The following is a 27,250-nucleotide window of genomic DNA, read 5'->3' on the forward strand; positions in this document are numbered from 1 at the left end:
TGTTTTTCATGTAACATTTAATTTTTATATTTTTAGTAGAGATGGGGTTTCACCATGTTGGTTGGCCAGGATGGTCTTGATCTGACCTCGTGATCTGCCCACCTCGGCCTCCCAAAGTGCTGGGATTACAGGCATGAGCCACCGCACCTGACCCACCATTACTTTTATTTTGAATCTTGCCTGTGTAGCAAGCAGTGCAGTGAGAAATTTTGTTGGCAGAGGAAAAAAATTCCTCTTTGCATCAGGTCAAGCCCCAAACTAGCCAAAGAAAAGCTGTGTAATCTATTCAGAAGTACTGGAGATGTGCTGCACATTAGGGAGAAAGAATGGAGAATTACTGGTCACAACTAATCCCAGTTTCTATCACCCATAGCTATGTGAACCCAGACAATCATTAAGCAATCTGGGTTGGTTAGATGGCTTCTAAGATCTCTTTCAATAAAAAAGTTCTAAGATTCAGAATTCCTGAGAAGTTGTAGCTAACATACACTGTATAATATTTTATACATTAAAAACAAACATCTCATTTGGTCTTAATCCAGTAGAAAAAAAGATTAAAATATTTTGTATTTGAAATAAACAGACCCAAATATTAATTATGACCAGGGAAATAATTTTAAAACATCCCAAAGGAAAGTTCTCTTTTTAAATATTATAAATTAATACTGCAACAGGAGCTACCTCAAATCTCTCAGCAAAGAAGGAATATAATTAAATAGAAGAACTACCACCAGTTATCAACTATGTGCCTGCCCTTGAACTATCTCTCTGCATTTTTGTAGTTCTGTTTTAAAGATGAGGAAAATAAGCTTCATAGATAAATGTTATTTTATCTAAGGTCATCCAGTTTGCTTCTCCATTAAACAATTAAGATGAATATTCAGTGCACAAACTGTAATCTATTCTATTAATACTTCCAAGTTTTCTACATGACTCTGGATTTATACTTTGTATCAGTTCTCTTGCTGGTTAAGAAAAAAACAAGATTTATTAAAAACTGACCATAAATATTGTGTAAACTAAGGATAGTTTTGTCTTTTTCCTTACTGAAGGACAAGGAATCAGTAAAGAAGTTCTTTGCTTTGCTTAATGAAGATCAAAATCTGGTAATTAAATTTGGCTAATATAATCATTCCTTTTCTGACAAGACTTTTTTCACCTTTATTCACCTGAGTAACTTACCTGTTTCCAAAGACACCTAGGAAATTCAGAATGTTATATATATGCTTTTCCTTATTTACTATAATTTATAGGACATGAGTGAATGGATTCTCTTCGATAGAGAAAATGATTTTCTCTAATTAAAATGCACCAAATTGATATACTAAGAGATTGCTTTAGATGAACACATTTATGTTCAGCGAAGATTATCTGGTCTTCAATGACACTGCAATATAATTACTAGGTACAAAACAAAGAAAAGCAGAGATCCACACACAATGGCTCACTGTCTTCAATGACAACACTTTTAGGATCTCATTTATTCATTCTTTAAGTAATTTTTCTTTTAAAAAAGGGATCGGTAGAAAAAAAAGTTGGGAAATCTTTAACTAGGCTAAGGTTTAGACATAGGTATAAATTAAAACATTTATTTTCTAACATTCAAAAACAAAAAAAAAGGATAGACCTGACACACTGGGTGGCAAGAAAAGTCAAGATCAGATTAAACATTTGTTTTGGACTAATCACAAAACTAATAATCCAAGTCACTATCATCAACTCCAGTTGATCTCAGCTCTGATTATGCATCAAAACACCCTGTGAGGTCTATTAAGTTCATATACCAAATCCCAAACACTCTTGAATCAGTCTACAAAGTTGGGACCTAGGTATCTGTACATTTTTTAAAGTTCCTCAAAAAATTCTGCTTCTAGGCAAATGTAATAGATACTGTGGGTTGCTCATGTTTTTCCTATCAGAACCATGATTTAAAACTATCCTTTCTGTCCCCATATATCCCTCATGTGGCCTCGACTTCTACTCTCAGCTCCAGCGGACCTGACTGCCCTAAAGGTTATTCTAGACCCTTTGCCAGTGACTGGCTCAGGGATGGACAGGTCTAAGTTACTTTAGAGCAATGAGACCTAAGGATATGGCAAGTGAATTCTGGGAAGGCTTCCTCATATTAGGACGGGGCCCCTAGAATCCAGCCTGACTCTTCCGCTGCATGTAAATGAAGATGCACAAGGCTCCAACTGCTACTGGCAATCATCCCATGACCACGAGGGTAGCCAGCCTTAGGATGATGCCAATGTTGTGGTTGAAAAGGGGGTGGGGTGTGGAGGCGTGCTCCCAAGGTTCTTGATGACATTACTGAATCACTGGATCAGAAACACTGCAGCCCATTCTGTCAATAGATTTCATATTTTCTTACTGTTTTTAAGTCATTTTAAGTTGGACTTTTAGCGGTCAGCATCTGAGTGTTAAAGAGTGGTCCCAGCACAGCATTCTTTAATTATAACAATCTGTATCAAGTAGAATCCACAAAAACACCCCTTCGTACTTACATAATCTGTAAATCTGATGTATCTTTCCTATTTTAACAAAATCTTTAATTTATATCGTTATACCTTACTAAAGGGTTGATGTGCATGGCATTCACTTCATTATTTACTCAGAGTTCTTGCTGTAGGCTTTGTCTTGAATGTGTAGGACCATTCGTCGTGCATAGAAGTCCCTATATTCCTCTGGTAATTCAGCCAGTGTTTTCAAGGCTCTGTCCAGAATTTGTGCAGCTCTTGATGCTGCTGTAGGATCTTTGTTTCCATAGGTATCTGTTTTATCATAGCATTCAGATGGAAGGTGCTTCCAAAAGATATTCACTCCCACTCCAAACTCTTCAGAAATTACATTATGGAACCATAAAGCTGGAGAAAGTTTAAAAAACAAGTTAAAAATAAAACCTACAGTTAAAAAAAAACCCAAAATGTCAGTGAAATATCACGAATTGCATATAGCCAATGTAAGAAATAATTCTTGTAACCAGATCCCTTCGTTAGCACACTCCAGGCTTTTAACAGAATCATTTTAACTTTTATGAATTGCCAACAAATTTAAAGTGTCAATAGCACAACCCTTACTTTTAAAACCTTTAGAAATAGCAATTTTTCCTTTAAACTTGAAAGACATAATAAAGATATATTTGTTTTGCAGTTCTCTAATCTAGGGCTGTGTTTTGTGTTACTTGTTTATACTTCCTGAGTCATACAACCACATCAAAGTGTTTATTTTTTGGTACACAGAACATTTCAATTACTTGAGGAGTATCTTTGACCTTTTCTGATTCATTATAATACTTTTGTCCCTAAAGACTTCCTGTTCAAGCTGCAATTTGGTTTTCTAACTTGCTTAAATTCGTATTCATTATAGCCTCCTTGTTTTATATTTTGAATGCAATTATAATCATCTTATATTTCTTTCAGCTCCTTTATAAATAGTATAAAAAACTACAGCAAATATTTTGGTGGTGGAAATGATGAGTAAACTTTATTATATACCTGATTAATTTTTTTCCTTTTATTGGGAAATTTACTTTATTTTCAATTGAATCTAAACATTTTCAGAATATAGGTGCTAGAGGAATACTAAAGCAATACAACAATATAACAAAGATGGAACACTAATCACAGGAAAAACCCTTTTAATCCTGTGAAAGGGAGATTTAAATTTTAGAAACTTATTCTAAGAGTGTTTAAGGAAAAACAAAAGCTTAACATATTTTGATTTGGAAAACTAATTTTCAAACATGGTTTTAATCTTAACTACACTTTCTTTCGGAATCTTTTTTTTCCCTTATTCAATATAATAGGAAGAAAATGCTAACCATTCAGTTGAATTTAAACCCAAAGATAGGAATTTTGCTTTTGTTTAAAAATATATGCAAATGTTCAGTATTTCTCTATTTTTTTCTTAAAACAATTGTATGAAGAATAAGGGAAAACTACATAGACCTTAATCATGCTCCCAAGATACAAAAACCAAAAGTGTAAATTTAAAAGATGGCAATGGATTTGAAGACTAATACATTGGTTGCTTTCAATGAAAATAAGAATAAAAAGTCAAATTTTTATAAATGATCAATTATATGAAAGCCATTATATCATATCTGGCCCTTTTGGGGAATTCAAAGATGAACAAAACATAGTTGTCTTCAAGGAATTTATAATCTAGTCGCAAAACAAGTCATCAAATATCTATCTTTATTAATATTTACTTATTTTTATCAGTGAAAGTATTAATGATTCTTAATATATTAATTTAAATATGGAACTACAACTATAAATAGAATTTGTTAATATATCCCTTTAATTTTAATTATGATTTTTATAATCTTCAAGAGTTCACTTTTAAGTATTAATTACAGATGTTAATTACCTTGCTGTGTTGAACTTTATGGACTTTCAAACTAATGCCTATTAATTGAACAAAGAAATTAAGTGACACAAATCCAGACTGTATAGAAAAATAATGTACACAAATGATACTACAGGTGTTGAGATTATAACATTTTAATATTTAATGAAATCTTTCATCTGTTTTGGCCTTGAAAGATACTTATCATTTTTTTTCTGGTAAATATTTAAGTGACACAGTTCTAAAATACAGAAATATTTTTAAAATAAAATAATTTACAAAACCAATCAGTATAATCTTTTCCCAGATATAAAGTGTCTTACTTGATGTCATTTAATAAAATAGAGTATAACATTATTTTTAAAAAATAATTTTAAAAACCAACCAGTATAATCTTTTCCCAGATATAAAGTGTCTCACTTGGAAAATAATAAAAAATAAATAAATAAAAGCTATAAAAAATGTATCTTACTTGATGTCACTTAGTAAAGTAGTTTAGAGTATAATATTATTTTTATAGGTTGCCCTTGAAAGCAAGACTGTTAATTTAGTTTATTTAGAGACAGGGTCTTACTCTGTTGCTCAGGGTGGAGTACAGTGATTCCACGATGCCATGGCATCAACCTCCTCAACCTCAACCTCAACCTCGTGGGCCCAAGAGATCCTTCTGCCTCAGCCTCCCGAGCAGCTGGGACTTACAGATGCACACCACCATGCCTGACTAAATTTATTTATTTATTTTTGTCGAGACAGGGTCTTGCTATGTTGCCCATGCTGGTCTTGCACTTTTGGCCTCAAGCAATCCTTCCACGTTGGCCTCCCAAAGTTCAAGTTGGGAGGATTGTTTGAGGCCAAAAGTGCAAGACCTGTTAACTTATAGGCCACAAGTACAAGGACTGTTGTTAACTTATAATAAGTTTGCCTAGGCCTGCTTTAAACACACACACACACACACACACACACAGAGTTTTGTCTAAAAATCATCTTGTATAGGACCAGATACATATAACAAATATATATTTGTACTAAAAAAAAAAATCACATGAAGGATGAGTGACAGAGTACACATTTTATAAATAGCACATTAGTGAGGTCTAGAAATCTTACCAGGAATGAATAATACATCACCAGCTTCAAGGGAACATTCATATCTTCTAGCCTTGGAAAAAAGTGGATATTTAGCCAAGTCTGGGTTATCTATATTCAGTACTTCTGATTTAGTACCTAAAAAGTTCCAAAAAGGGATAATATAGATTCAGCAAAGTTAGCATTTTAAAAAAAGTAATCACAAATATAAATTTGAAAATGTATTCTTTTCTATCCAGTTACTTACTGTACCCACACTGTGAGAATTACTATGCTACTGACACCTAAGACAATTTTCAATGACTCACTCTTTAATTCTGATGACTGATACCCATGTAATATAATTAAGATAATTTCAAATTTGAACCTGTTATTACATATATACACAAATACAATTAGGATTAAGTACTGAAGTGTTCTTTTCCTATAAGAATCAAGCGATTTCTCAAAAAGAGTAACTGAATAGACTTTTGAAATATAAACTTAAAAAAAATCCCATACCTTTTAAATATAAATACTGGGCATCTCGAGGACTGAAGAGTACAACACGCTTTTTTCCTGTCACTTGTATTAACAAATTATCCATTACCTGAAGACCAATAAAAGCTTATGGGTAATCATTATCTAAAATTCAAATAAATAGAACCAATGGCATTCTAAACTTTAACTGCAAACCTGATCCTTTAATGAGACTTGACTTAGTTAAGACTCTTACAGTTACGTAACAATAAAAACATTTGTATTCCATATACAACTGGGCCTTCAAGACATTTCTGCAGTACTGCCCTAAAATGGGATCTGCAGTACTGCCCTAAAATGGGAAGACTTGGCAAATTAGAAATGTGGAGTCAGAAAACTATTTGCCTTTGCCTCACCATTAACTGACAGTATAGTTAAGCCTATTTAAGGCTCCCCTTGGTTAATATTTACTATCTGTTAAGGAATGCTATAAGCCCAAAATTAGACAACAGAGTAAAAGCAGTTAGAAAAATCAGATGCTAGGAAAATACAAGGTACTGCTGCAACTGCTGCTACACTCTTAATATATGTTCAACCATAATTTCATTATAGGTACCTTGATTTTCAAGTTATTTCTATAGGAATATAATCACAGATTTTCTTTTTTTCCTTTTCTGCAAACAGTATGGTGATTTATGACAGATTTTCTTAATATATATTTATTATTGGAGCAATCTTTTCCCATGAATGTAATGGTATACTTTCTTGGTATAAATTGTGAAAAAATGTTAAAGGCAGAGCCACATAATTCTCAGCTAAGGATTTAAGATAAACACTAAGCAAGATATATTCATGATTTTTTACTTCTACCTAAGCATTCTTCCTTTTAGTACTAACCCTTTACTTACGTAAACCATAACTATACAATTCAAACTAGTGTTCCTCTGACTTAATTTTATAATAAAAGCTTTATATATTACATTCTATTATAATTCAAGGTAAAGGGGATACTACTCAAAATTTAAAACATAATCATAGAGGCCAGGCATGGTGGCTCACGCTTGTAATCCTAGTACTTTGGGAGGTCGAGGTGGGCGGATCACTTGAAGCCAGGAGTTTGAGATCAGCCTGGCCAACATCGCAAAACCCCACGTATACTAAAAATAAAAAAAAAAAATTAGCCGGGTGTGGTTGTGCATGCCTGTAATCCTAGCTATCTGGGTAGCTGAGATACGAGAATCGCTTGAACCTGGGAGGGACTGGTTGCAGTAAGCCAGGATCGTGCCACTGCACTCCAGCCTGGGTGAAAGAGCAAGACTCTGTCTCAAAAAACAACAATCATCATCATCATCATCATAGAATATAGTTAAAATGTATTACCACATGATTTTCTCACCATGTTATTCATATAAAACTGTAAAATATGCTAAGAGTTTATGTCTATTTCATAATTACAGATTTACTGACTATGGTAAAATCCTCCCAAGAGGGTCTCAACTGAATTATAAAACACATGTATAAAACGTTATACTGTGATTTAGAACTTAAAATTTTTTTTTCTTTGGAAACTTGTTAGATATTCCTTTACCTTCCTTAAGTTTCTCTATTTCCCAACACCAAACCATATACCATACTAGTATTTTTAATGTTTTTAAAATGCTTATAGATGTGCACATAAATTTAAGCAAACAAAATAACACCATAAATAATCAAGATCAATTTTTTTTTTTTTTTTTTGAGACAGAGTCTCGCTCTGTTGCCCAGGCTGGAGTGCAACGGTGCGATCTTGGCTCACTGCAAGCTCTGCCTCCTGGATTCACACCATTCTCCTGCCTAAGCCTCCGGAGTAGCTGGGACTACAGGCACCCGCCACCATGCCCAGCTAATTTTTTGTATTTTTAGTAGAGACGGGGTTTCACCGTGTTAGCCAGGATGTTCTCGATCTCCTACCTCGTGATCCGCCCGTCTCGGCCTCCCAAAGTGCTGGGATTACAGGCATGAGCCACCGTGCCCAGCAGATCAAGATCAATATTGCACACATTTTTGCTGCCCTATAAATACAGCAGATATTTGACATTCTCAAGGCATATATATCCTAAGATCTTCAGATATCCCCAAATTCTTCCAATTGGTAATGACTCAACAAGCTTCAGCCTTTTTCCTGAATAACATAACTCTGCATGACCCAGAGAGTTATGGATCTCTGGGTAGCCAGAGTCATGTGTATCATTTATACCTCCTCATACTAAAGGCTTATTGCTTTTTCCAATACAATTTCCCCCATTATCTGGTGGCCATTCCTCACATGGAAAAAAAAAATCACTTCACAAAACTTGGTATATATATGATGATGAATCAAGAATAGGACCACAGGGAAATACAAATGTGAGGAACCAACTAGGCTTTGCCATTAGCAAAATAATTCATTCCTGTATCACTGCTATGCACAGCACCTATTTTCAAAAGTCGTTTCAGCAAATTACACAGATGTTTAGGGTAACCTATAGGAAGTTGAAACTGTGACTGTTAAATCTATAATGCTAAAGATCTATTATAGCTTTAAATTTCTCATTTATGTAGCATACATCATAATGAGTCCATAGTTGTAATCCTGGTGAACTAATTCGAAAAACACTGGAAAAGAATTGTTCCTCTTTGAAGAATTCTGGAAACTTAATATCTCCTTTCAACAAAGGAAACTGCTTTCTGATATCTGCAACATCCTGCATTTACAGAAACATAAAAAGAAAAAATCAGATTAGACCCTATGATATTAAGGAAGACTGGGGCAAAACTTTGTTCACTGCTTTAAAATACTATGATGTGACCATGTGCCAATACATGATCTCTCTCTCTCTCTCTGTCTCTCTCTCTCTCCCCCAAGTAGCTGAGATTATAGGCACCTCCCACCACACCCAGTTAATTTTTGTATTTTTAGTGGAGACAGGATTTCCCATGTTGGCCAGGCTGGTCTCGAACTCCTGACCTCAGGTGATCCACCCACCTCAGCCTCCCAAAGTGCTGGGATTACAGGCATGGGGCCACCTTGCCTGGCTGATACATGATCTTTCAAATGAAGAAATACCAGGCTGTGTAACAAGACTGCAGATTTAATAGTATCTGTTAAGCTCAGATACTTAACTACTGTTAAGCTCAATATGCTTCATCGATAGAAAGGTTCTTTCTACTTTAAGCAAGAATTACACAATTGTCATCCACTCTAGTATTCAGGAGTCAACACCTTGAACTAACATTACTAGCTATCACCTACATAAAACCTGTGAATTCTACGAGGGAGGGGACTAAAAGAGAGGGTAAACAACTAAACAGTGACATAAATGGAAAAAATAATCTTATTTGATCATTTTAGGGACTACTCCTTAATATGGCAGCCATACTAATTTGACTCTGAATACATGTCAAAACTTATACAATGAACTATTCAGGATTCTAACAATTATTTCAAATTAATATTTTGTTAACTGAGTTACCACCTATAAAATATACAGTAGAAGAGATTTCTTATTGTATAGAGATTAGATGACTATAAACACTAAGATTCTACAGGCCTACCTGAATACTAAGTAATCACTTTTTAATCATCTTAACTTCTTATTCAGGGGCACAAATCATTGAGAAAAGAATGGAAAAGGATAGAACAGAGAATATGTCAGGCAGTAAGTATAAAAATTACAGTGTTGCCAGTTAACATATATACATCCATTTGGATTTTAGGGAATTATTTTACATTTAGAATTCTTACCTTTCTAGGGTCTTCTCCAAGTGACCGTAAGTAGTATTTCTCATCCTTAAACACCCCAAAGAAAAATAACATCAGCAATATTTTACTTTTTTAAATGTAAAAATACTAGGATTTGTATAGCTATCATGTATTCATAATAATTAAAAGTAAAAAAAGAATTATGTACTGAGAACTACGGAAAAAAATAAAACACCTTCACTTCAAAAATATTAGGAAGTAAAGTTAGGAAACAAGTCTTAAAATCTGACCCAGTTAAGTAGTTTTCTAAAAAGTTCAATTATCGCTGGGCGTGGTGGGTCACAACTGTAATCCTAGCACCCTGGGAGGCCAGGCAGGAAGACTGCTTAAGTCCAAGAGCTCAAGACCAGCCTGGGCAACAGAGTGAGACACCATCTACAAAAAATTAGCTGGCCATGGTGGTGCGTGCCTGTAGTCCCAGCTACTTGGGAGGCTGAGGCTGCAGTGAGCTATCATCGTGACACTACATTCCAGCTTGGGTGACAGAGCAAGACCTTTTCAAAAAAGAAAAAAAAAAAAACTTCAGTTCTCTTACCCTTTCTACTAATGCTCTCTGGTGGCCATATGAAGAAATGTCTTTAATATGTTGCTCATGATAGTGACTGGATCCATAAAACAATAAGTAAAATAAATTCTAAAGGCAACATATACATACCATCTCTAAAACTACAATGATTTAGTCTTTATATTCCAAATTATTTAGACTCTTATTTTAATAGTGTCTTAATACTTAGTAAATATAATACAAATGTACAGTAACAGATAAATACCTTATGCTTTTAATAATATATTTTTTTAAACTTGAGAACACTGCATTTAATCAAGCTAAGCCTATCCCTGTCTATAAATTCTCAAGCCAAATGCTTAAGATTCAGCTCATGTATGAATTAGAAAAATATAATTTCATTGTAGTAAACTTAAACTGATCATTTAAAAAAATCATTATTTAAATTTTTTAAATTAATTAATTGTTTTGAGACAGGGTCTCATTCCATCACCCAGGCTGGAGTGCAGTGATGCGATCACGCCCACTGCAGCCTGAACCTCCTACTCTCAGGCAATCCTCCTGCCTCAGCCTCCCGAGTAGCTGGGACGTTCAGCTAATTATTTTTACTATTTGTAGAGAAGGAGACTCGCTATGTTGTCCAAGTTGGTCTCAAACTCCTGGACTCAAGTGATCCTCCTGCGTTGGCCTCCCAGAGTGCTGGGATTATAAGCATGAGCCACTGTGTGAGGCCAAAAATTATTATTTATCCTTCACCAAGTACCTAAATAGAGAACTGTTTGAATTATAAAACACTCACTGTTAGAGAAGTGAGATATACCAAGTCAAGCACTTGGGCAATCCAAACTCAGAATTCTGCCTCTTTCACACAACACTGAGAATTATAAATAAACTTCAAAAGATAATAATATTTATCTTAGGACATAAATTGATGATTGAGATTTTAACTGAACTCTCAGTGTTTTTCTATTTTTAGCTAGCACCACATCACATAGATTCTATAAATTACTGGCTAATAAGTTTCAAAATATGTTCTTCGAAATTCTAAGGATTTTCTACTAGTTCCAACATTTCAAGATTTAAAAAATAAAATTAATGCACCAGACGCAGAAGTGCACTGCTCAGAAATTCCTTCAAGAAAGAACTCACTGCTTAATTGTAAGGAGTGTGATTAGCTTAGAGCTACCAGCTGTTAACTTCTTCAGGTCCACCTCAGGATTGGAACCTAGGTCATGCTCTTCTTGGGGTAGTCACAACCAGTGACTTAAGCTGATAAAAGACCTAGACATTGCCACCCAATGCAGGACTTTTCTCACAGGCAGTCTGCTCAGGAGTTCCAGGATGAGTTGGCAGAGACGGTCAGATCTGTATCTACATCTCATGGCTTCCCCTATCCAATCCTGCTTCCTCCCCTTTCCTTTCACAGTTATTTCTCCTATTTAACAAGACTTTTGCACTCCTTTTTTTTCTTTTCTTTTTTTTTTTTTTTTTTTTTTTTGAGATGGAGTCTTGCTCTGTAGCCCAGGCTGGAGTGCAGTGGCGCAATCTCGGCTCACTGCAAGCTCCGCCTCCCGGGTCCACGCCATTCTCCTGCCTCAGCCTCCCAAGTAGCTGGGACTATAGGCGTACACGACCATGCCCAGCTAATTTTTTGTATTTTTAGTAGAGACAGGGTTTCACCGTGTTAGCCAGGATGGTCTCAATCTCCTGACCTCCTGATCCACCCACCTCGGCCTCCCAGTGTGCTGGGATTACAGGCATGAGCCACCACACCCGGCCAGCCTTTTGCACTCCTAATTCCATCTCAGCATCTGCTTCCTAGAGGACCAAACTGACAGTTCATGTTGATCTTGTTTACATAGTTTCCGTGATTTTTAGACTTTAATCTTTTACCACGTGTCTACTTCTTTTACTTCACATTTCATGGCTATTTAAATATATACCACTGATTACCCTTAGACAGGAAAGTACCAAAGGGCAACTGAATATGCATGTTCAAAGCAGGGCTATAAAGTTATAAAACAGTTCTCAGGTGCAGCTAATGGAATCAATTTAAAAAGACATTTTGGTTATACTACAGAATCACAGACCTACAGAGTTTGTGGGGATTGTGGCAGTGATCTAGTATAACTATTACCTGACAAGAGGACTGTAAAAATGCAACACCTTTTAGAACCAAACTCCCCAGCCCAGCTGGCTCATATGCAGAAAACAGCTTCATTCAAAGATTAAAAAGCAATTTGCTTTTAAAATGTGCTTTTGAATAACATAGTGAATTTTTTTTTTTTTTAGACAGTTACGCTCTTGTTGCCCAGACTAGAGTGCAATGGCGCAATCTAGCTCACCACAACCTCCGCTACCAGGGTTCAAGTGATTCGCCTGCCTCAGCCTCCTGAGCAGCTGGGATTACAGGCATGCGCCACCATGCCCAGCTAATTTTGAGGTTTCTCCATGTTTCTCCATGTTGATGAGGCTGGTTTTGAACTCCCGATCTCAGGTGATCCACCCGCCTCGGTCTCCCAAAGTGCTGGGATTACAGGCGTGAGCCATTGCACCCAACCAACACAGGAAATTTTTAAAAACATATTTATGTACAAGGCCTTGATGCCTTATCTCAAGGTATTTAAATTGAATTATTTAAAGCTAGACTATAATTAAGCAGAATTCTTCCGTATTTAATCTTGAACAAATATTACAGCAAATATACACAATAGAAATCACATTGATAACAACAAGATACATAAACAGTCTAATAGTCAATAGATATGAAAATGAAGTTTTCCATTAGCATTTGAAGTCGGCATATCAGACCAAAGCATTTTAAAAGGACGTAACATTAATAGCTAACATTTAATGAGTAATTTCTATACATCAGGCACACTGCTAAATATTTTACTGATTTTATTTAGTTAATCCTCAAAAACACTTTACAAAATAGGTACTATTATCATCCTCATTTCACAGATGAGTATACTGAAGTACAGAAAAATCATTTGGCCAAAGTTTGAGAGCTAATAAATAGCAGAGCTACAGTCTATGGTGCATCCAACCAAATTTTACGAATGTCTATCAGAGATGGCTATTGCTCTTGTGTATCTACTATTCTTTCATAAGAAAATCCATTTAGTATATAGATATTAATGCCTTCTTGTAAAAATGTTAAAAGCAATTACCTCTGAAACAAAGAATTCTTTATGCTTCTCTTCAGCTGCCCTCTGGACCAATTGGTCAAAAGGTAAAGTTCTGAAATAAACACAAAGGAATCCTTGGACTTAATAATAACAGATCAACTAGTAAGAATCTAATCACTATACATAAAGGCTTGTTGGAGTTGGATATAATCTCCTGTTTTATAATATCTGTAATTTTTATTATAACCTATTATGTGAAATTCTAACTTTTCAAAACTCATTGAGCAGTATATTTACTTGATCTAAGTTGTCTGAAACTTTGGAATTAAAGATTTCAAAATCTATGATACAGATGGATCTTTCAATAGGTCAATATTCTATTCCAAGTTATGACAGAAAAATGTTTCTACGGTATCTGACTACCTTTGTAAATACACAGACTTTCAGGTTCTGATTGCTACCTGTTTTTAAGTGTCATGGCAAAACAAATCTTGTGAAGAGTGGGGCAAACTACTAGTGCTACTTTGGAAGAGACAGTACACAAATGGTCCCATGAAGATAACCACCCCCCATATTCCTGCCTTTTGGCGTATCACAGAACACAGAAGCCAGTAACACTGCCCTCATCCTGCTGCACCACCTCTATCATTTTAAGGCTTTGAGGAATAGCTCAAGGAGAATTCCAGTAAAGTGACCAATTTTTATTCTTCAAAATTTCTGCCCAAATGCCTGTCTCCTTCCATCCTGATGAACAAGGCTGAACACTGTGGAAATAAAATTTGTTTCTTTTACATCACACTCTTGAGCTAGAAGGATATTCTTACTCCAGATTGCATCTATTCCTTTACTCTCTAGAATCAAAAGTACTGCTCTATAAATGAAAGTGATACTGTATAGGTAACAAGACAATGAAGTCCTCAAAATCCTCTCCTCTGCTACCCCCACTACACTCCTGCCTCCAAACTTCTGATTAAAAGCTGTAATCTTTTCAGTCTTACTACTAAATATCTTCCCACTTGAACTCTGTACTGAGAAAGTCAAAAGAAAAGGTTAAATACTTTCTCCTTCTCTATGAGAAGATGACCTTGGGCCAGCTTACTTTCTCCTTGCACTGTTTTTCCAGAAATATACTGGGTAAATAATGCAAATATGGTGTGAACCCATGAATTATGTTGAATAAAAAAAAATTAAAGATAAATGTGGAATGTCAGTTGTGATATCAGGTAACACTGTTTATCGTAAAAATAACCCAACAGATGAATTATGTTTGCACTAGGTGGCCTATAAGTGGACTACAAATACTTGTTCAGAAGCAGATGATTTGGCTTTCCTGTGTGTAGTGCAACTCTCCTAACTGAGTATGGCCCTCGGAGGAATGCAGAAGCTAAGTTCATGGGGTGTTTCAAGCTACCGGTTTCTATGGACCATATGTCTTACCTAAGCTCAGGTGTTTCTATACTACCTCCATTGTCTCATTCCCTTACAACTGAGCTGTAACTTGATGAGTCAAAAAATATTCTCTGGAGTTGTATAAAGACTCCATTGATACTATCCTGCTAGAATGCCGTTTCCTGCCTTATATCCTCCTGCAAAAAGCTAAGGGAATCTGAAGCCAGGTTATGGATTGGTGGGCGCTCTGTATGTCAATCTGAACTTGAGGCCACTGCTGGTAATTATGTAGAGTGAGCAGTGCAGGAGAGAAAAGAGGGGTCTGCCATCTACTCAGACCAATGCAGAGTACTATTTCTTTGACTATAAATAGTGTCTGACTAACTAATATCAACAAATTTACTTGGCATTCTCCTACTCAATGTTTCCCATCTCTGACCTCACCATATACCCTTCATTCCTTCTTGCTTTCATTCTTCAAAGCATCTTTGAAGAGTCTGGGCCAGTGGGGAAGTTTATCTGGACCATAGCCACTACTGTAATTGCAGTATTTAACCAGGCTTAGCTCTCTTACTAGGGATAACACAAAAGTGTTTCAAGACCTTTAGAAAAACAGAACAGAACAGTGACCCTGAAAGAGCAGACAGAGTAGCTCAGCCCAGATAAGCAGAACTGGGGTGCCACCAGCAACCTTTTCTCTTAGGTAATGGTACCTGTCATAGCTTCTACTAAGCCCAGATAGGGGAGAAATTAGGTATGTAAATTGGGAAGTTCTTTGGCTTTTTAAAAATCTATCCTATCCATGTTTCAAAAACAAAGGCATTCGTTATTAAAGTGCCATTTGTCTGGACTGGCAGCACCAGTAAGGAGGGTAATGTCAAAGAAGGCTTAATCATGAGCTCCGTGGAGTCAGGGAAATTAGAGTAAACACCTTGGGTTCCATCACTTCAAGCTATGTGATCCTGGAGAAGTTACTTAATATTTTTAAACCTCTCTTTCCTCATCTGTGAAATTATTATTAAAAATATCTACCTCACAGATTGTTCTGAAGTTTAAATGAGTAATATAACCTAGATTGCTTGGCACAGTAGCTGATATATAATAAGTGCTCAGTAAAGGACAGATGGTGGGGTTAACAACAATGATAATGTACCCTTTTTTGCAGCATGCAAGTAGTCATCAACATTTTAAAAAAGAAGAAAAAAGCCCTTCACTGTCTTGTTCCCCATTTGGAAAAGGCTGCTTTATAAAATCAAGATCAGAACTGATGAGAGTACAATAAACAAGAGCAAGATGATGACAGAATTACAGGATGTGACAGGAAGATGTGGCAAACCTTACATGATGAGACTTTTAAAAAAAATCTATGATCAGAAGAATGCCAACAATATCCTTTCACCACACAAGGTTCTTTTGTCCAGACTCTCCTGACTCTGAACAATGAGCGCTACCAAGAAGAAAGAAGTAAAAGTTCATACCTGTTAATGTATCAATCTTCCAATGTTTGATAAAGCATAAAAGCAACCTCAATTTGAAGTGATAATAATAATATACATGTGTGTGCAGGGTTTCTTACTTTCTAGTCTCTCTTTGGCCTGGATGCATTCCTTCTTTCTTACTGCCTGGTAAATGCTAAAAATGACTAAACCTATTTTTTTGGTTGCACTAAAAAAAATAATCTTGCAACTTTTTAGTAGCTCTAGTGAAAGGCTTGGAGGAAGTTGCGATAGGAACTATTACATAATGTATGTGCTTCAAAAACAAGTTTTGAAAAGTTTAAAAAGACATGACAAAACATCAAGGCAATTCAAGATGAAGTTTCAGTACTCATTTGTTATGGCATTGGACTCCCTGGAAAATAAACATCATTAACTGCCGGCTGAAAAACACTCATCATTCTGGCATTTTTAATTTGATAAAAAATGAAAAGTTCCTATACTTGGAAAAACTTAAGGCAATTAAATTCAATTCATGGACTATTAATAACTAAAACCATTATGGTGAATATTCAAAGGATTAAAAACTGAGCAATGCTTTGGCAGCTGCTATATGAACTTGGAAAACTCTAATGAGAAAGGAATGGCTGTGGACATTAGAAGCTCTGTTTAACTCATCTCTAAATTGAAGTCTTGTGAACTACATGGTTTTTCAATAGACTGAATTTGCTGGGAACTTCACATGCTCAGAGTTTGAAAGCTGTTTGTTTTTAATTTAACAATTTAAATGAAACTCATGGGAATAAATAGCAAATGAAATCTGCAAGATGACAGCATTTAAAACTTTCATGTTTAGACAATCAGCAGCTTTTGACTATTTCTTATTTACTTTTAAGAAATTCCACAGCATCAAATAACAATCATGGGAGAAATTAAAGGTATTTAAGACTATTTTATCAAAAGGGAAAATTAAGTATGATTTTTAAAAGTTATCTAAGATGATGAAAGATTATACCAAACATAGCTTGTCCTGGTTTTCTGGGGAGGACAGAAAAAGAAAACATGAGCCTTTTAGAATTTCCTATTCTAGATAACAGTTACTAATGTGGTAGGATCAACTAATTAATCAAGCATTGAATGAGTATGGCACATCCAACTTCGTATGAAATCTAACCCTAGTTACAGAAATTTTATCTTCCTTCCATGACTGCAGAAGGTATTGGGTATATACCCTATTTAAAAAATTGTTGGCCAGGCATGGTGGCTCATGCCTGTAATCCCAGCACTTTGGGAGGCTGAGGCAGGTGGATGACTTGAGGCCAAGAGTTTGAGACCAGCCCGGCCAACATGATGAAACCCTGTCTCTACTAAAAATACAAAAGTTAGCTAGGCATAGTGGCACATGCCTGTAATCCCAGCTACTTGGGAGGCTGAGGCAGGAGTATCACTCAAATCCAGGAGGCAGAGGTTGCAGTGAGCCGAAATCACACACCTGCACTCCAGCCTGGGTGGCCCAGTAAAACTCTGTCTCAAAAATAAAATAAAAAAAAATAAAAAATTGTCATTGTATAATTATGTAAACTCAGAACTCTTGTCTTTTAAAAACCACTCTTTAAAAATCAGTAAGCTATTCCATGATTACATCAAACCAGCCAAAAGATGAAATGCCATATGGTCTTTGTATAATAATGCAAAAATATTTTAAAAGTTTTTAAAAAGTTATTTGTATCCCCAGAGTAAACCTCAGAAGAAAATACCTATATACAAAGTTCTTACTAATGAAGTCCATCTGTGCAACTGCAGCAACATGAATCTTTACTTCTTTCTTCCCTCCAACTTGGCTTAGGTAATCCACTGTCCATTTGCTTGTACATGGCCCCAAATCAACCCCTTCCAACACAAGAGGTTTTCTCTGTAAGTGGGGAAAGAAATACAACAAAATTCATGAAAACCAACAACACATCAAGAGCTGTATTTGGCAACAGGGAGACAAAAACAAGTAAGATCTGACTCTTGCTCCCAAGATGCTTGAACTCAAAGCTTTTGACAGTTCATGCTGTCACTAAAACAAGAAGAGGGGCCATGTGAAATATCTAGAACAAAATTTTAAGATTAGAAAAACAAAACAAAACTGCAAGACCATCAATATATAATGACTAAAATCTGTACTTTATAGTCAAATATTTTTATAACTTTTAATTTTGATGTCATTTCAAACTTATAAAAAAGTTTTAAGAACACTACAAAGAATTTTCGTAAATGCTTTACCCCGATTCACCAACTGTTAATATTTTGCACATTTGCTTTATGATTTGTTCTTACTTTCAAGAGAAGGACATATTATTATTAATTGAAATTAAATTAAGCATAATTTAATTTTTTTGGAACCATTTCAAGGTTAAATTGCTGACACCATGGTCCTTATCTCTAAAAACTTAAGTATATTTTCTGAGAACAAAGACATTCTCTTATATAACCACAGAATAATTACCAAAATTATATTTAACACTGACGTAGGCTGGGCGCAGTGGCTCACGCCTGTAATCCCAACACTTTGGGAGGCCGAGGGTGGATCACTTGAGGTCAGGAGTTTGAGATCAGCTTGGGCAACATGGCGAAACCCCATCTCTACTAAAAATAAAAAAAAATAAGAAAAAGAAAATTTGAAGTGTGGTGCATGTCTGTAATCCCAGCTACTCAGGAGGCTGAGGTGGAAGAATTGCTTGAACCTAGGAGGCAGAGGTTGCAGTGAGCTGAGATCGCGCCATTGTATTCCAGCCTGGGCGACAGAGTGAAACTCCATCACACACAAAAAAACAAAAAACAAAACATCAACATAATACTATTATCTAATCTACAGTCCATACTCAAATTTTGCTAATTGTCCCAATGATTTCCTTTAGCGTTATTTTTTCCTAACTCAGAATTCAATCTGAGATGTCACACTGCATTCAGTTGCTATGTCTCTTTTAATCTGAAATGTTTAATCATCAGCCTCTTTATCGTCTATGACCTTGACATTTTGGAAGAGTATAGGCCAGCTATTTTGTAGAAAACCCTTCAATTTGGGTTTATCTGAAGTTTCTTCATAATTAGACTCAAGTTACACATTTTGGAGAAGGAATGTACCACAAAAGGAATGGTGTTGCCTTCTCAGCATGCCACATCAGGTAGCACACTATGTTTTGCTATGATGAGTGCAAAAAACAGTGATTTTTCTAAACTCCATCATTTCTTCTACATTTATTAGTTGGCATCCTAATATCGAAATGAGCTCTAAATTCTCCATTGAATTATTTTATTTACTGGGTAATAATCTAGTGGTATAATTTTGATACCCAAATTATCCCAGATTTGGCCAGTAAGCCCCTTCAAGATGCTTCTTGTGACTTTTTAACTGGGGCACTTCCTTACATTATGGCAAAATAACAGAACCCGACATCTTTTATACTTTCTCTGCCCAGCCCTGTGATCAGTCATTTCTTAAAGTAGTTCTGGTTTCTTCTCAGTGGACAGAGTCAGGATATATGTGAGGGTCTATGTATATCCCACAAATATATATACACGTACACCCCATATATGCATATACCTATTCTATTCAGCTCTCTCTCCATATATGTCCATATATATAATACATGTACACACACATATACCTAACAGGTGTACGTATGAACCATAAACATTTCAAGGTTCATTATAATCTACTGAATTTGTAACTCCCATTTTCAGCAGTGGGAAACCTAGTTCCCATTATCCTCAATGTTTAATCACTTGCAAAATCCCACAATTCACAGGAAGTAAAGAATTCACAGAATTTGCTTTTGCCACTGTTAGGTCACACCACTGTAAAAAAAAATATGTCTACAATGGGTCCTCAAATAAAGTTATAACACAGATGAGAAAAAAAAAATCAATTCCTAGCCAGGGCCCCTGTCTGAGTAGAGTTTTTGCATTCTCCTCACATCTCTGTGGGTCTTCCCTAGGTACTCTGGTTTCCTCCCACAACCCCAAGATGTGCACATTAGGTTCACTGGCATGTCTAAATGGTCCCAGTATGAGTGAGTGCATGTGGGGGTGTGTGTGTATATGTGTGTGTGTGCGTGCACGTGCGCGTGCCCTGAGATGGGATGGTATCTTGTCCAGGGTTGGTTCCTACCTTGTGCCCTGAGCTGCCAGGATAGACTCTGGCCACCTGTGACCCTGAACTGAAATAAGCAGGTTGGAAAATGAAGAAAGGAGTGAATACAAAGTATGTAAAACAAAAATTTGTAAAGCATATGATAATCATACAAGTGCACAATAAACAAGGGGGTATGAAAGCAATCAGCAAACCTGCCACACTTGTTTTGAACTGTTCAGTGGTAGGAGGCGCTCCTTACAATTTTCCGTTTGTAAACATTTATTCGTTGATTTAACCCACCACTACTATGACCACTGTCACATAACAATTCACCAAAAATTGAGTAATTATTTACTTTTATTAATCCTTCTTAAATGTACACGTAGCTCATGTTTATTTCAATGTTTAAGATTAGAAATGTTTTGGGTCTTTATTTACAAGTTTGGTGATGTTTTTGTGACCAGAAATATGCCACTGGAACTTAACTCTTGTTTATATCAATTAGCCTGTGGTAAAACTGGTTTCATTATAGGTCATTTCCCTTAAAGTTGCAGCTTCCAAGAACCTACTGAGAACGTTAAATGAGGACTTACTGTACTAACTAGAATTCAGTTTGTTTTCGTTCATTGTGTCTTAGATTGAGGACATATAACTAAAGTATTGTGTTTAAAATAGTGACTTGGGTAACTTCTCCCTCTCCCACTTAAACGGGTTCATGTGTTACTTTTTATAGTCTATATTAGGGTCTTTTAAAAAATAATTTTTCATCCTTGTTGATTTTATTATTATGACGTTAGAATGTAAAACGTCCATGTGATTCCCCAAATCAAAACTATACAAAAGTCACCCCATCCACATTCTTCCATCTCATACTCACACATCCCCTATGCATAACCGATCTCGTTAATTTTTGGTTTATTCCTTTCTTTTTTGCAAAGTGATCAAAAACATATATTTCATTATCTCTTCCCTTTGTTTTTTACATAAATAGTAGCTTACTATATATTTTCTTTTGTTATGTGCTCTTTAAAAAATTCATAAATATATGGCTGGGCGCAGGGCTCACGCCTGTAATCCCAGCACTTTGGGAGGCCAAGGTGGGCGGATCACAAAGTCAGGAGATCAAGACCATCCTGGCTAACACAGTGAAACCCCATCTCTACTAAAAATACAAAAAAATTAGCCGGGCGTGGTGGCAGGCGCCTGTAGTCCCAGCTACTCAGGAGGCTGAGGCAGGAGAATGGCGTGAACCCGGGAGGTGGAGCTTGCAGTGAGCCGAGATGGCGCCACTGCACTCCAGCCTGGGTGACAGAGCAAGACTCCGTCTCAAAAAAAAAAAAAAATCATAAATATATCCTAGAAATCACCACTTATCAGTTCAGATATCACCTTTATTCTTTTTTACATCTTAGTATACCTCAGTGTAAATGAGCCATAATTTATTCAATTATTCTTGCCTGCATAAGCATTTAGGTTATTTCCAATAATTTGCAAGTACAGTAACACTACGTAAATATTTACACATTTTTGGAGGTATATCTCCATAATAAATTCCTAAATGAGGAATTACTGGGTCATAAAGTAAACATAGTTAGATATGCCAAAAGAGTTGTACCATTTGGTATAAAATTTGAGTGTGCCAGTTTCTTCAGGGCCTCACCAAGACAGTATCACCAGAGCTTTTTAAATTTTTGCCAATATGATATGTAAGAAGTTGTATCTCAGTGTAGCTTTATTTCTCTTATGAGTAAACTTAAACTTCCTAGTTTAAAGGCCATTTTAATGTTGTTTTTCCCCCCTCAATCGTTTGCTCATTTTTCTACCAGATTTTTAGCTTTTTACCTCCCTTTAAAAGTTCTTTCCATACAAGGGCTTTTACTGTCCTTTATATGAGATGAATGTTGCAAATATTTTCTCCCACTTTGTATTTGTCTTTCAAATTTGCTTACAGTATTTCTGGCATACAAATGTTTCATGTAGTCAAATTTTAATCTAATATTACACCTGAATTTTGAGTCATAGCTAGAAATGCCTTCCATAGACCTAGATTATAGGGGAATTTACCCATATTTTCTTCCAGCACTTGTGTAGCTTCATTTTTTTTTGTATTGCCAAGTGTACTCACAACTTGTGTAGTTTCATTTCTTCACATTTTTCTGATCCACTTGGAGTTTATTCTTGTGTACAGTGTGAGATATAAACTGAATTTTATCATTTTCTAAGTGAAACTCCTCTGTATAATACCATAATGCTGGATTCACTTCATTATAAATTTGACCAAACCCATAGAATGTACAATCTCAATAGTATACCCTAATATAAACTATGAATTTTGGGTGAAAATGATGTGCCAGGCTGGGAACGGTGGCTCACGCCTGTAATCCCAGCACTTTGGGAGGCTGAGATGGGCGGATCACCTGAGGTCAGGAGTTTGAGACCAGCATGGCCAACATGGCGAAACCCCGCCTCTACTAAAAAATACAAACATTAGCCGGGCGTGGGGGCGAGTGCCTGTAGTACTGGCTACTCAGGAGGCTGAGGCAGGAGAATCGCTTGAACCCTGAAGGCAGAGGTTACCGTGAGCCGAGACTGTGCCACTGTATTCTAGCCTTGGCGATAAGAGCAAAACTCCATTTCAAAAAAAAAGAAAAAGAAAATGATGTGCCAACGTAGGTTTATCAATTGTAATATAATTGATAAATATACCACTCTAAATATACCACTCTAATGAGGGGATGTTGATCATGGAGGAGGTTATCCATGTGTCAGGGCAGAAAGGACATGAGAAATCTCTGTATCTTTGGTCAATTGTGCTGTGAACCTAAAAAGCCTCGAAAAAACAGTCTATTTTTTAAAAAGTCATTTTGTGCCCTATTGATTTTTGAAATGTCATGCCTATTATACACTAAATTTCCATAGGAATAGGTATTTCTGCACTTTCTATTCTATTTCCTTGGTCTATCTATTCATGTACCTGTACAATATACAGTGTTAATTATGAAGTTATTACAAAATGTTTAACAAAAAACTCATAGCACTATGCCCCCTCATACTTTTTAATGTTTCCAGATAGAAAGGTCTTTTTTTCCAATTTTGTTATTAATTTCTAGTTTTACTGCCCTATGGCCAGAGAAAGTTGTTTGTAATTTTCGACTTTTTAAAATGTAATGATGCTTTGTGCTGTATGTCTTGTCTGAAGAAAAAAATTACAAAATACCTTTTGATATGAATCTTACAAAGCATTTCCACATACCCTAATCTTCACAACACTGCCCTTTAGACAACTTACGTCTAGCATATTCTGAGATGGGGGGCGTCTAAGGACAGGGAGAGCAAGAACAACCCATCTAGTACAAGTTTCCAAACTAATAAAGGCTTGAATCCTCTCCCGTAGGTTGCTATCAAAAGAAAAATTTCATTCCTCCCGCATCCCCCCCACCCCCGCCTTTTTTTTTTTTTTAAGCTAGGGTCTCACCCTCTCGCCCATGCTGGAGCAGTGGCAGGATCATGGATCACTGCAGCCTCGACCTCCCAGGCTCAAGCAGATCCTCCGACCTCAGCCTCCAGAGTAGCTTGGAATACAGGCGTGCGCCACCACGCCCGGCTAATTTTTGTATTTTTTGTACAGACGGGGTTTCACGATATTGGCCAGGCTGGTCTTGAACGCCTGACCTCAAGTGATCCACCTACCTGGGCCTCCCAAAATGTTAGGATTACCGGCATGAACCACGGCGCCCAGCCCATCCGACTTTTGTAACACTCAGAACTGCAGTTTTGTTTGTTTGTTTGAGACAGAGTTTAGCTCTTGTTGCCCAGGCTGGAGTGCAGTGGCGCGATCTCGGCTCACTGCAACTTCCGCCTCCCGGGTTCAAGCGATTCTCCTGCCTCAGCCTCCCGAGTAGCTGGGATTACAGGTATGGGCCACCACCACGCCCGGCTAATTTTGTATTTTTAGTAGAGATGGGATTTCTACTGGCTGGTCTTGAACTCCTGACCTCCGGTGATCCGCCCGCCTCGGCCTCCCAAAGTGCTGGGATTACCGCGCCCGGCCCCAGAACTGTAATTCTATGACCACCCTCATAAGTGTAAATACCAGGTAAGAAAATTGCTGGGTATTTTTCCTACCATAAACTGACTTACTGTAATCCTGTGGATTTTTTCCTTTTAATACCTTCTGTTTTTCTTAGGTCTGGACTCCCTTGTAAAGCACTGCAAGTAAAAGCACTTTTTGTTTCCCTAATATTTCTCTATGAGTTTTCTTTTAAAGACCTAAGGTTCTAACTACAGGTATAAAAGACTCCAACGTCGGAACTAGAACCTAAGTAGCGACGGAACTAGAACCTAAGTAAGTTAGAATTCAAGACAAGTAGGAGTTTTCCGGGGGAATCCCATTGCTTTCCTTTTTTGGCTCAGTGGAGTGAAAAGTTGTGCCTTCAAATCCATTAATTCGGAGCAGACTGACAGATGCGAAGTAAAGAGTTTAGGCAAAATACCTCTCGCACTCAGCTCTCCGCCATCATCTTGCTCCCCAGAAACATGGGGCTTTCTCCGGAAATTTCAATAGAGGAGCCAGTCGGCGTCCCCCGTGCACCTTTCCCTTGGCCTAAGGACCAACCAGTCATCTGCTGCCGTCCTGCGCCTCTTTCCCACACCCTGGGTCTCTAAAAACCAGTTCCCAGCCGTCCGAATGGTAAAGACGCGTCTCCCGCTGATTTCTCGGGGTTCTGCCCCGCGCGCGGGCCTCACCTGTGGGTAGAGGTGCTGCATGAACTGCTCCCGAGAAACGCCCTCCAGCCGGGGTACCAGGAGGTGCTGCCCGGCCATGGTTGCTCACGCCTGCCCTCTTCCAGGTCCTCGGAACTTCGCTTCTTAAGCGTTCCTCAGCGCCACCCGCCCGGAAACACGAGCGACAGAGAAAAGGTCCGCGAGGCCGGCAGACTCCAGAGTGGCTGGGTCCGAGCGCGGGGCGGGTTGCCGAAGGGCCTCGGCCTGGGCTGCGTGCTGGAGAGCGGGGACGAGGCCGACTCACCAGTGGCTGCAGCAACAGGTCCACTTTGCTCTCCAGTCTCTTTCTCCGACACCGCTGAGGCGGTTTCCCACCGACTTCCTTTCCATACAGCACCTGCAGGCACCGGGGTGAAGGGTCATAAAAATGGCGCTGGCCGCTCGTCTGCTACCCCAGTTCCTGCACTCTCGGTCGCTGCCCTGCGGGGCCGTCCGACTCCGGACTCCCGCTGTGGCCGAGGTGAGGCTGCGGTCGGCCAGACTTTGCTACCTCTGCCGCTGTCGCCTCGGCTCGGGAGCGGCGTTATTTCCCCGAAGCGCTAGGGCCTTGGCGGCCTCGGCGCTACCTGCCCAGGGCTCCCGGCGGCCAGTGCTCAGCAGCCCGGGACTCCCCGCAGCCTTCGCTTCTTTCCCTGCCTGCCCTCAGCGCAGCTACAGCACGGAGGAGAAGCCCCAGCAGCACCAGAAAACCAAGATGATCGTCCTGGGATTCTCCAACCCCATCAACTGGGTTAGGACTCGAATTAAGGCCTTCCTTATCTGGGCCTATTTCGACAAAGAGTTCAGCATCGCAGAGTTCTCCGAGGGAGCGAAGCAGGTTTGTTTATTTCCCTGATTGACCTATCCGTCTCTAATGAGTTCAACTATTGCTCGCAGAAGTGCTTAGCAGTGAGTTTTCTTCACTGGGATACAAGTGATCAAACGTGATTAGTGGCCCAGACATAGAGCCTTCCAGCCATTGCTTGACTTAAAGTAAGCTTCTGGGCCGGGAATGGTGGTACACGCCTGTAGTCTCAGCTACTTGGGAGGCTGAAGGGGAGGATCGCTTGAACCCAGGAGTTGGACGTTGTAGTGAGCTGTGATCGTGCCATCATTGCACTCCAGCCTGGGATAGAGAGCCAGGCCCTGTCTCATAGAAAGAAAAAGCTATATGGTCGCATCTTGTCTGAACATAATTTTCAAATTTACAAAGTGGGCAAGACAATTCCTGGCACATAGTAGGCACTCCATGAATGTTTGTTGAATACATTAATAAATGGGTAAGATTGAAGAATAATTGAGATAACATTTCCAAAGTGCTGTAATGTCACCTTGGGTAGAAGAGCAGAACTTCCTGCCAGCTATTTGACAGGGCCGACCAATACACCACCCCATACTCTGTAAAGATTAAACTGGAGATGAGCAATTTTACCCTTTCAAAGGATTTGCTGAGACTGCCTGGTGGCTAAGTGCACAGCACCCTGCACACAGAAAATATTTAGCCTTTAGAGATTCTTATCCCTGACTTTGTTAGTTACGTACCTGTTTCTGAATGGCTGATTATACCTTGCCTTACCCTTGTGACATATGGTCACTTGGGTCCTGAGATTATTTGTAGATTTTGTAGGTACGTGCTTTTTTTTTTTTTTTTCTTTTGACTCCTTTACAGATTGTATCGTTCCCAAACATTGCAGAACTACTGGTAACAATAGAAGTCGGCCAGGCATGGCGGCTCACGCCTGTAATCCCAGTACTTTGGGAGGCCGAGGCAGGTGGATCACAAGGTCAGGAGTTCGAGACCAGCCTGGCCAATATGGTGAAACAGTGTCTCTTCTAAAAATACAAAAATTAGCCGTGGCGAGCCCCTGTAGTCCCACCTACTCTGGAGGCTGAGGCAGGAGAATTGCATGAACCCAGGAGGTGGAGGTTGCAGTGAACCAAGATTGCACCACTGCACTCCAGCCTGGGTGACAGAGCGAGACTCCGTCTCAAAAAACAAAAACAAAAAAATCACAATAGAAGTCATAAAGTTTATTTCCCGCTTCATACCTCCATATGCCTTAGAACCATGCCATTGGCATAATTATTTTACAGTATTGGTTGTATACTGGTATTGATATTTTACTCCAAATTTATTTCAGATTCTTTCCATAATCATGGCCATTTGTATTTATGAGACCTATCAGTTGTAAATCAAATGTTTTCAACTTTGTGTAATAAGTGTCA

General features: G+C 37.9%; 2 protein-coding genes across 3 annotated transcripts in view; one reads left to right on the forward strand and one right to left on the reverse strand.

Annotated features, from left to right (window-relative positions):
* On the reverse strand, positions 1-25,139 carry TYW5 (tRNA-yW synthesizing protein 5). Its single transcript, XM_054477601.2, has 8 exons — positions 25,007-25,139; positions 17,898-18,052; positions 13,358-13,427; positions 9,662-9,706; positions 8,484-8,621; positions 5,941-6,028; positions 5,461-5,577; positions 1-2,867 (listed from the first exon to the last, which is right to left on the reverse strand). Exons 1-8 carry the CDS (start codon positions 25,082-25,084, stop codon positions 2,611-2,613), a joined length of 948 nt encoding a protein of 315 aa, XP_054333576.1. The 5' UTR covers positions 25,085-25,139; the 3' UTR covers positions 1-2,610.
* The window catches only part of MAIP1 (matrix AAA peptidase interacting protein 1), an 8,513-nt gene continuing 6,373 nt past the window's right edge, over positions 25,111-27,250 (forward strand). Inside the window, exon 1 of one of the 2 annotated variants that reach the window (XM_054477602.2) lies at positions 25,111-25,862. In XM_054477602.2, the coding sequence (XP_054333577.1) occupies positions 25,413-25,862 (450 nt within the window). In that variant the 5' untranslated portion in view covers positions 25,111-25,412. The remainder of the gene's footprint in view (positions 25,863-27,250) is intronic. The other variant, XM_054477603.2, reaches the window with a different exon arrangement.

The sequence above is a fragment of the Pongo pygmaeus genome, chromosome 11 (assembly GCF_028885625.2).
Source record: "Pongo pygmaeus isolate AG05252 chromosome 11, NHGRI_mPonPyg2-v2.0_pri, whole genome shotgun sequence".
NCBI lineage: Eukaryota > Metazoa > Chordata > Mammalia > Primates > Hominidae > Pongo > Pongo pygmaeus.

Coding starts and splice junctions, on each gene's coding strand:
- TYW5 (XM_054477601.2), bottom strand. CDS start 25,084: ATGGCCGGGCAGCACCTCCTGGTACCCCGGCTGGAGGGCGTTTCTCGG. Junction 8,622..9,661: donor TTGGAGAAGACCCTAGAAAG/GTAAGAATTCTA, acceptor CTGTAAATGCAG/GATGTTGCAGATATCAGAAA. Junction 2,868..5,460: donor TGATGTATTATTCATTCCTG/GTAAGATTTCTA, acceptor AACTTTCTCCAG/CTTTATGGTTCCATAATGTA.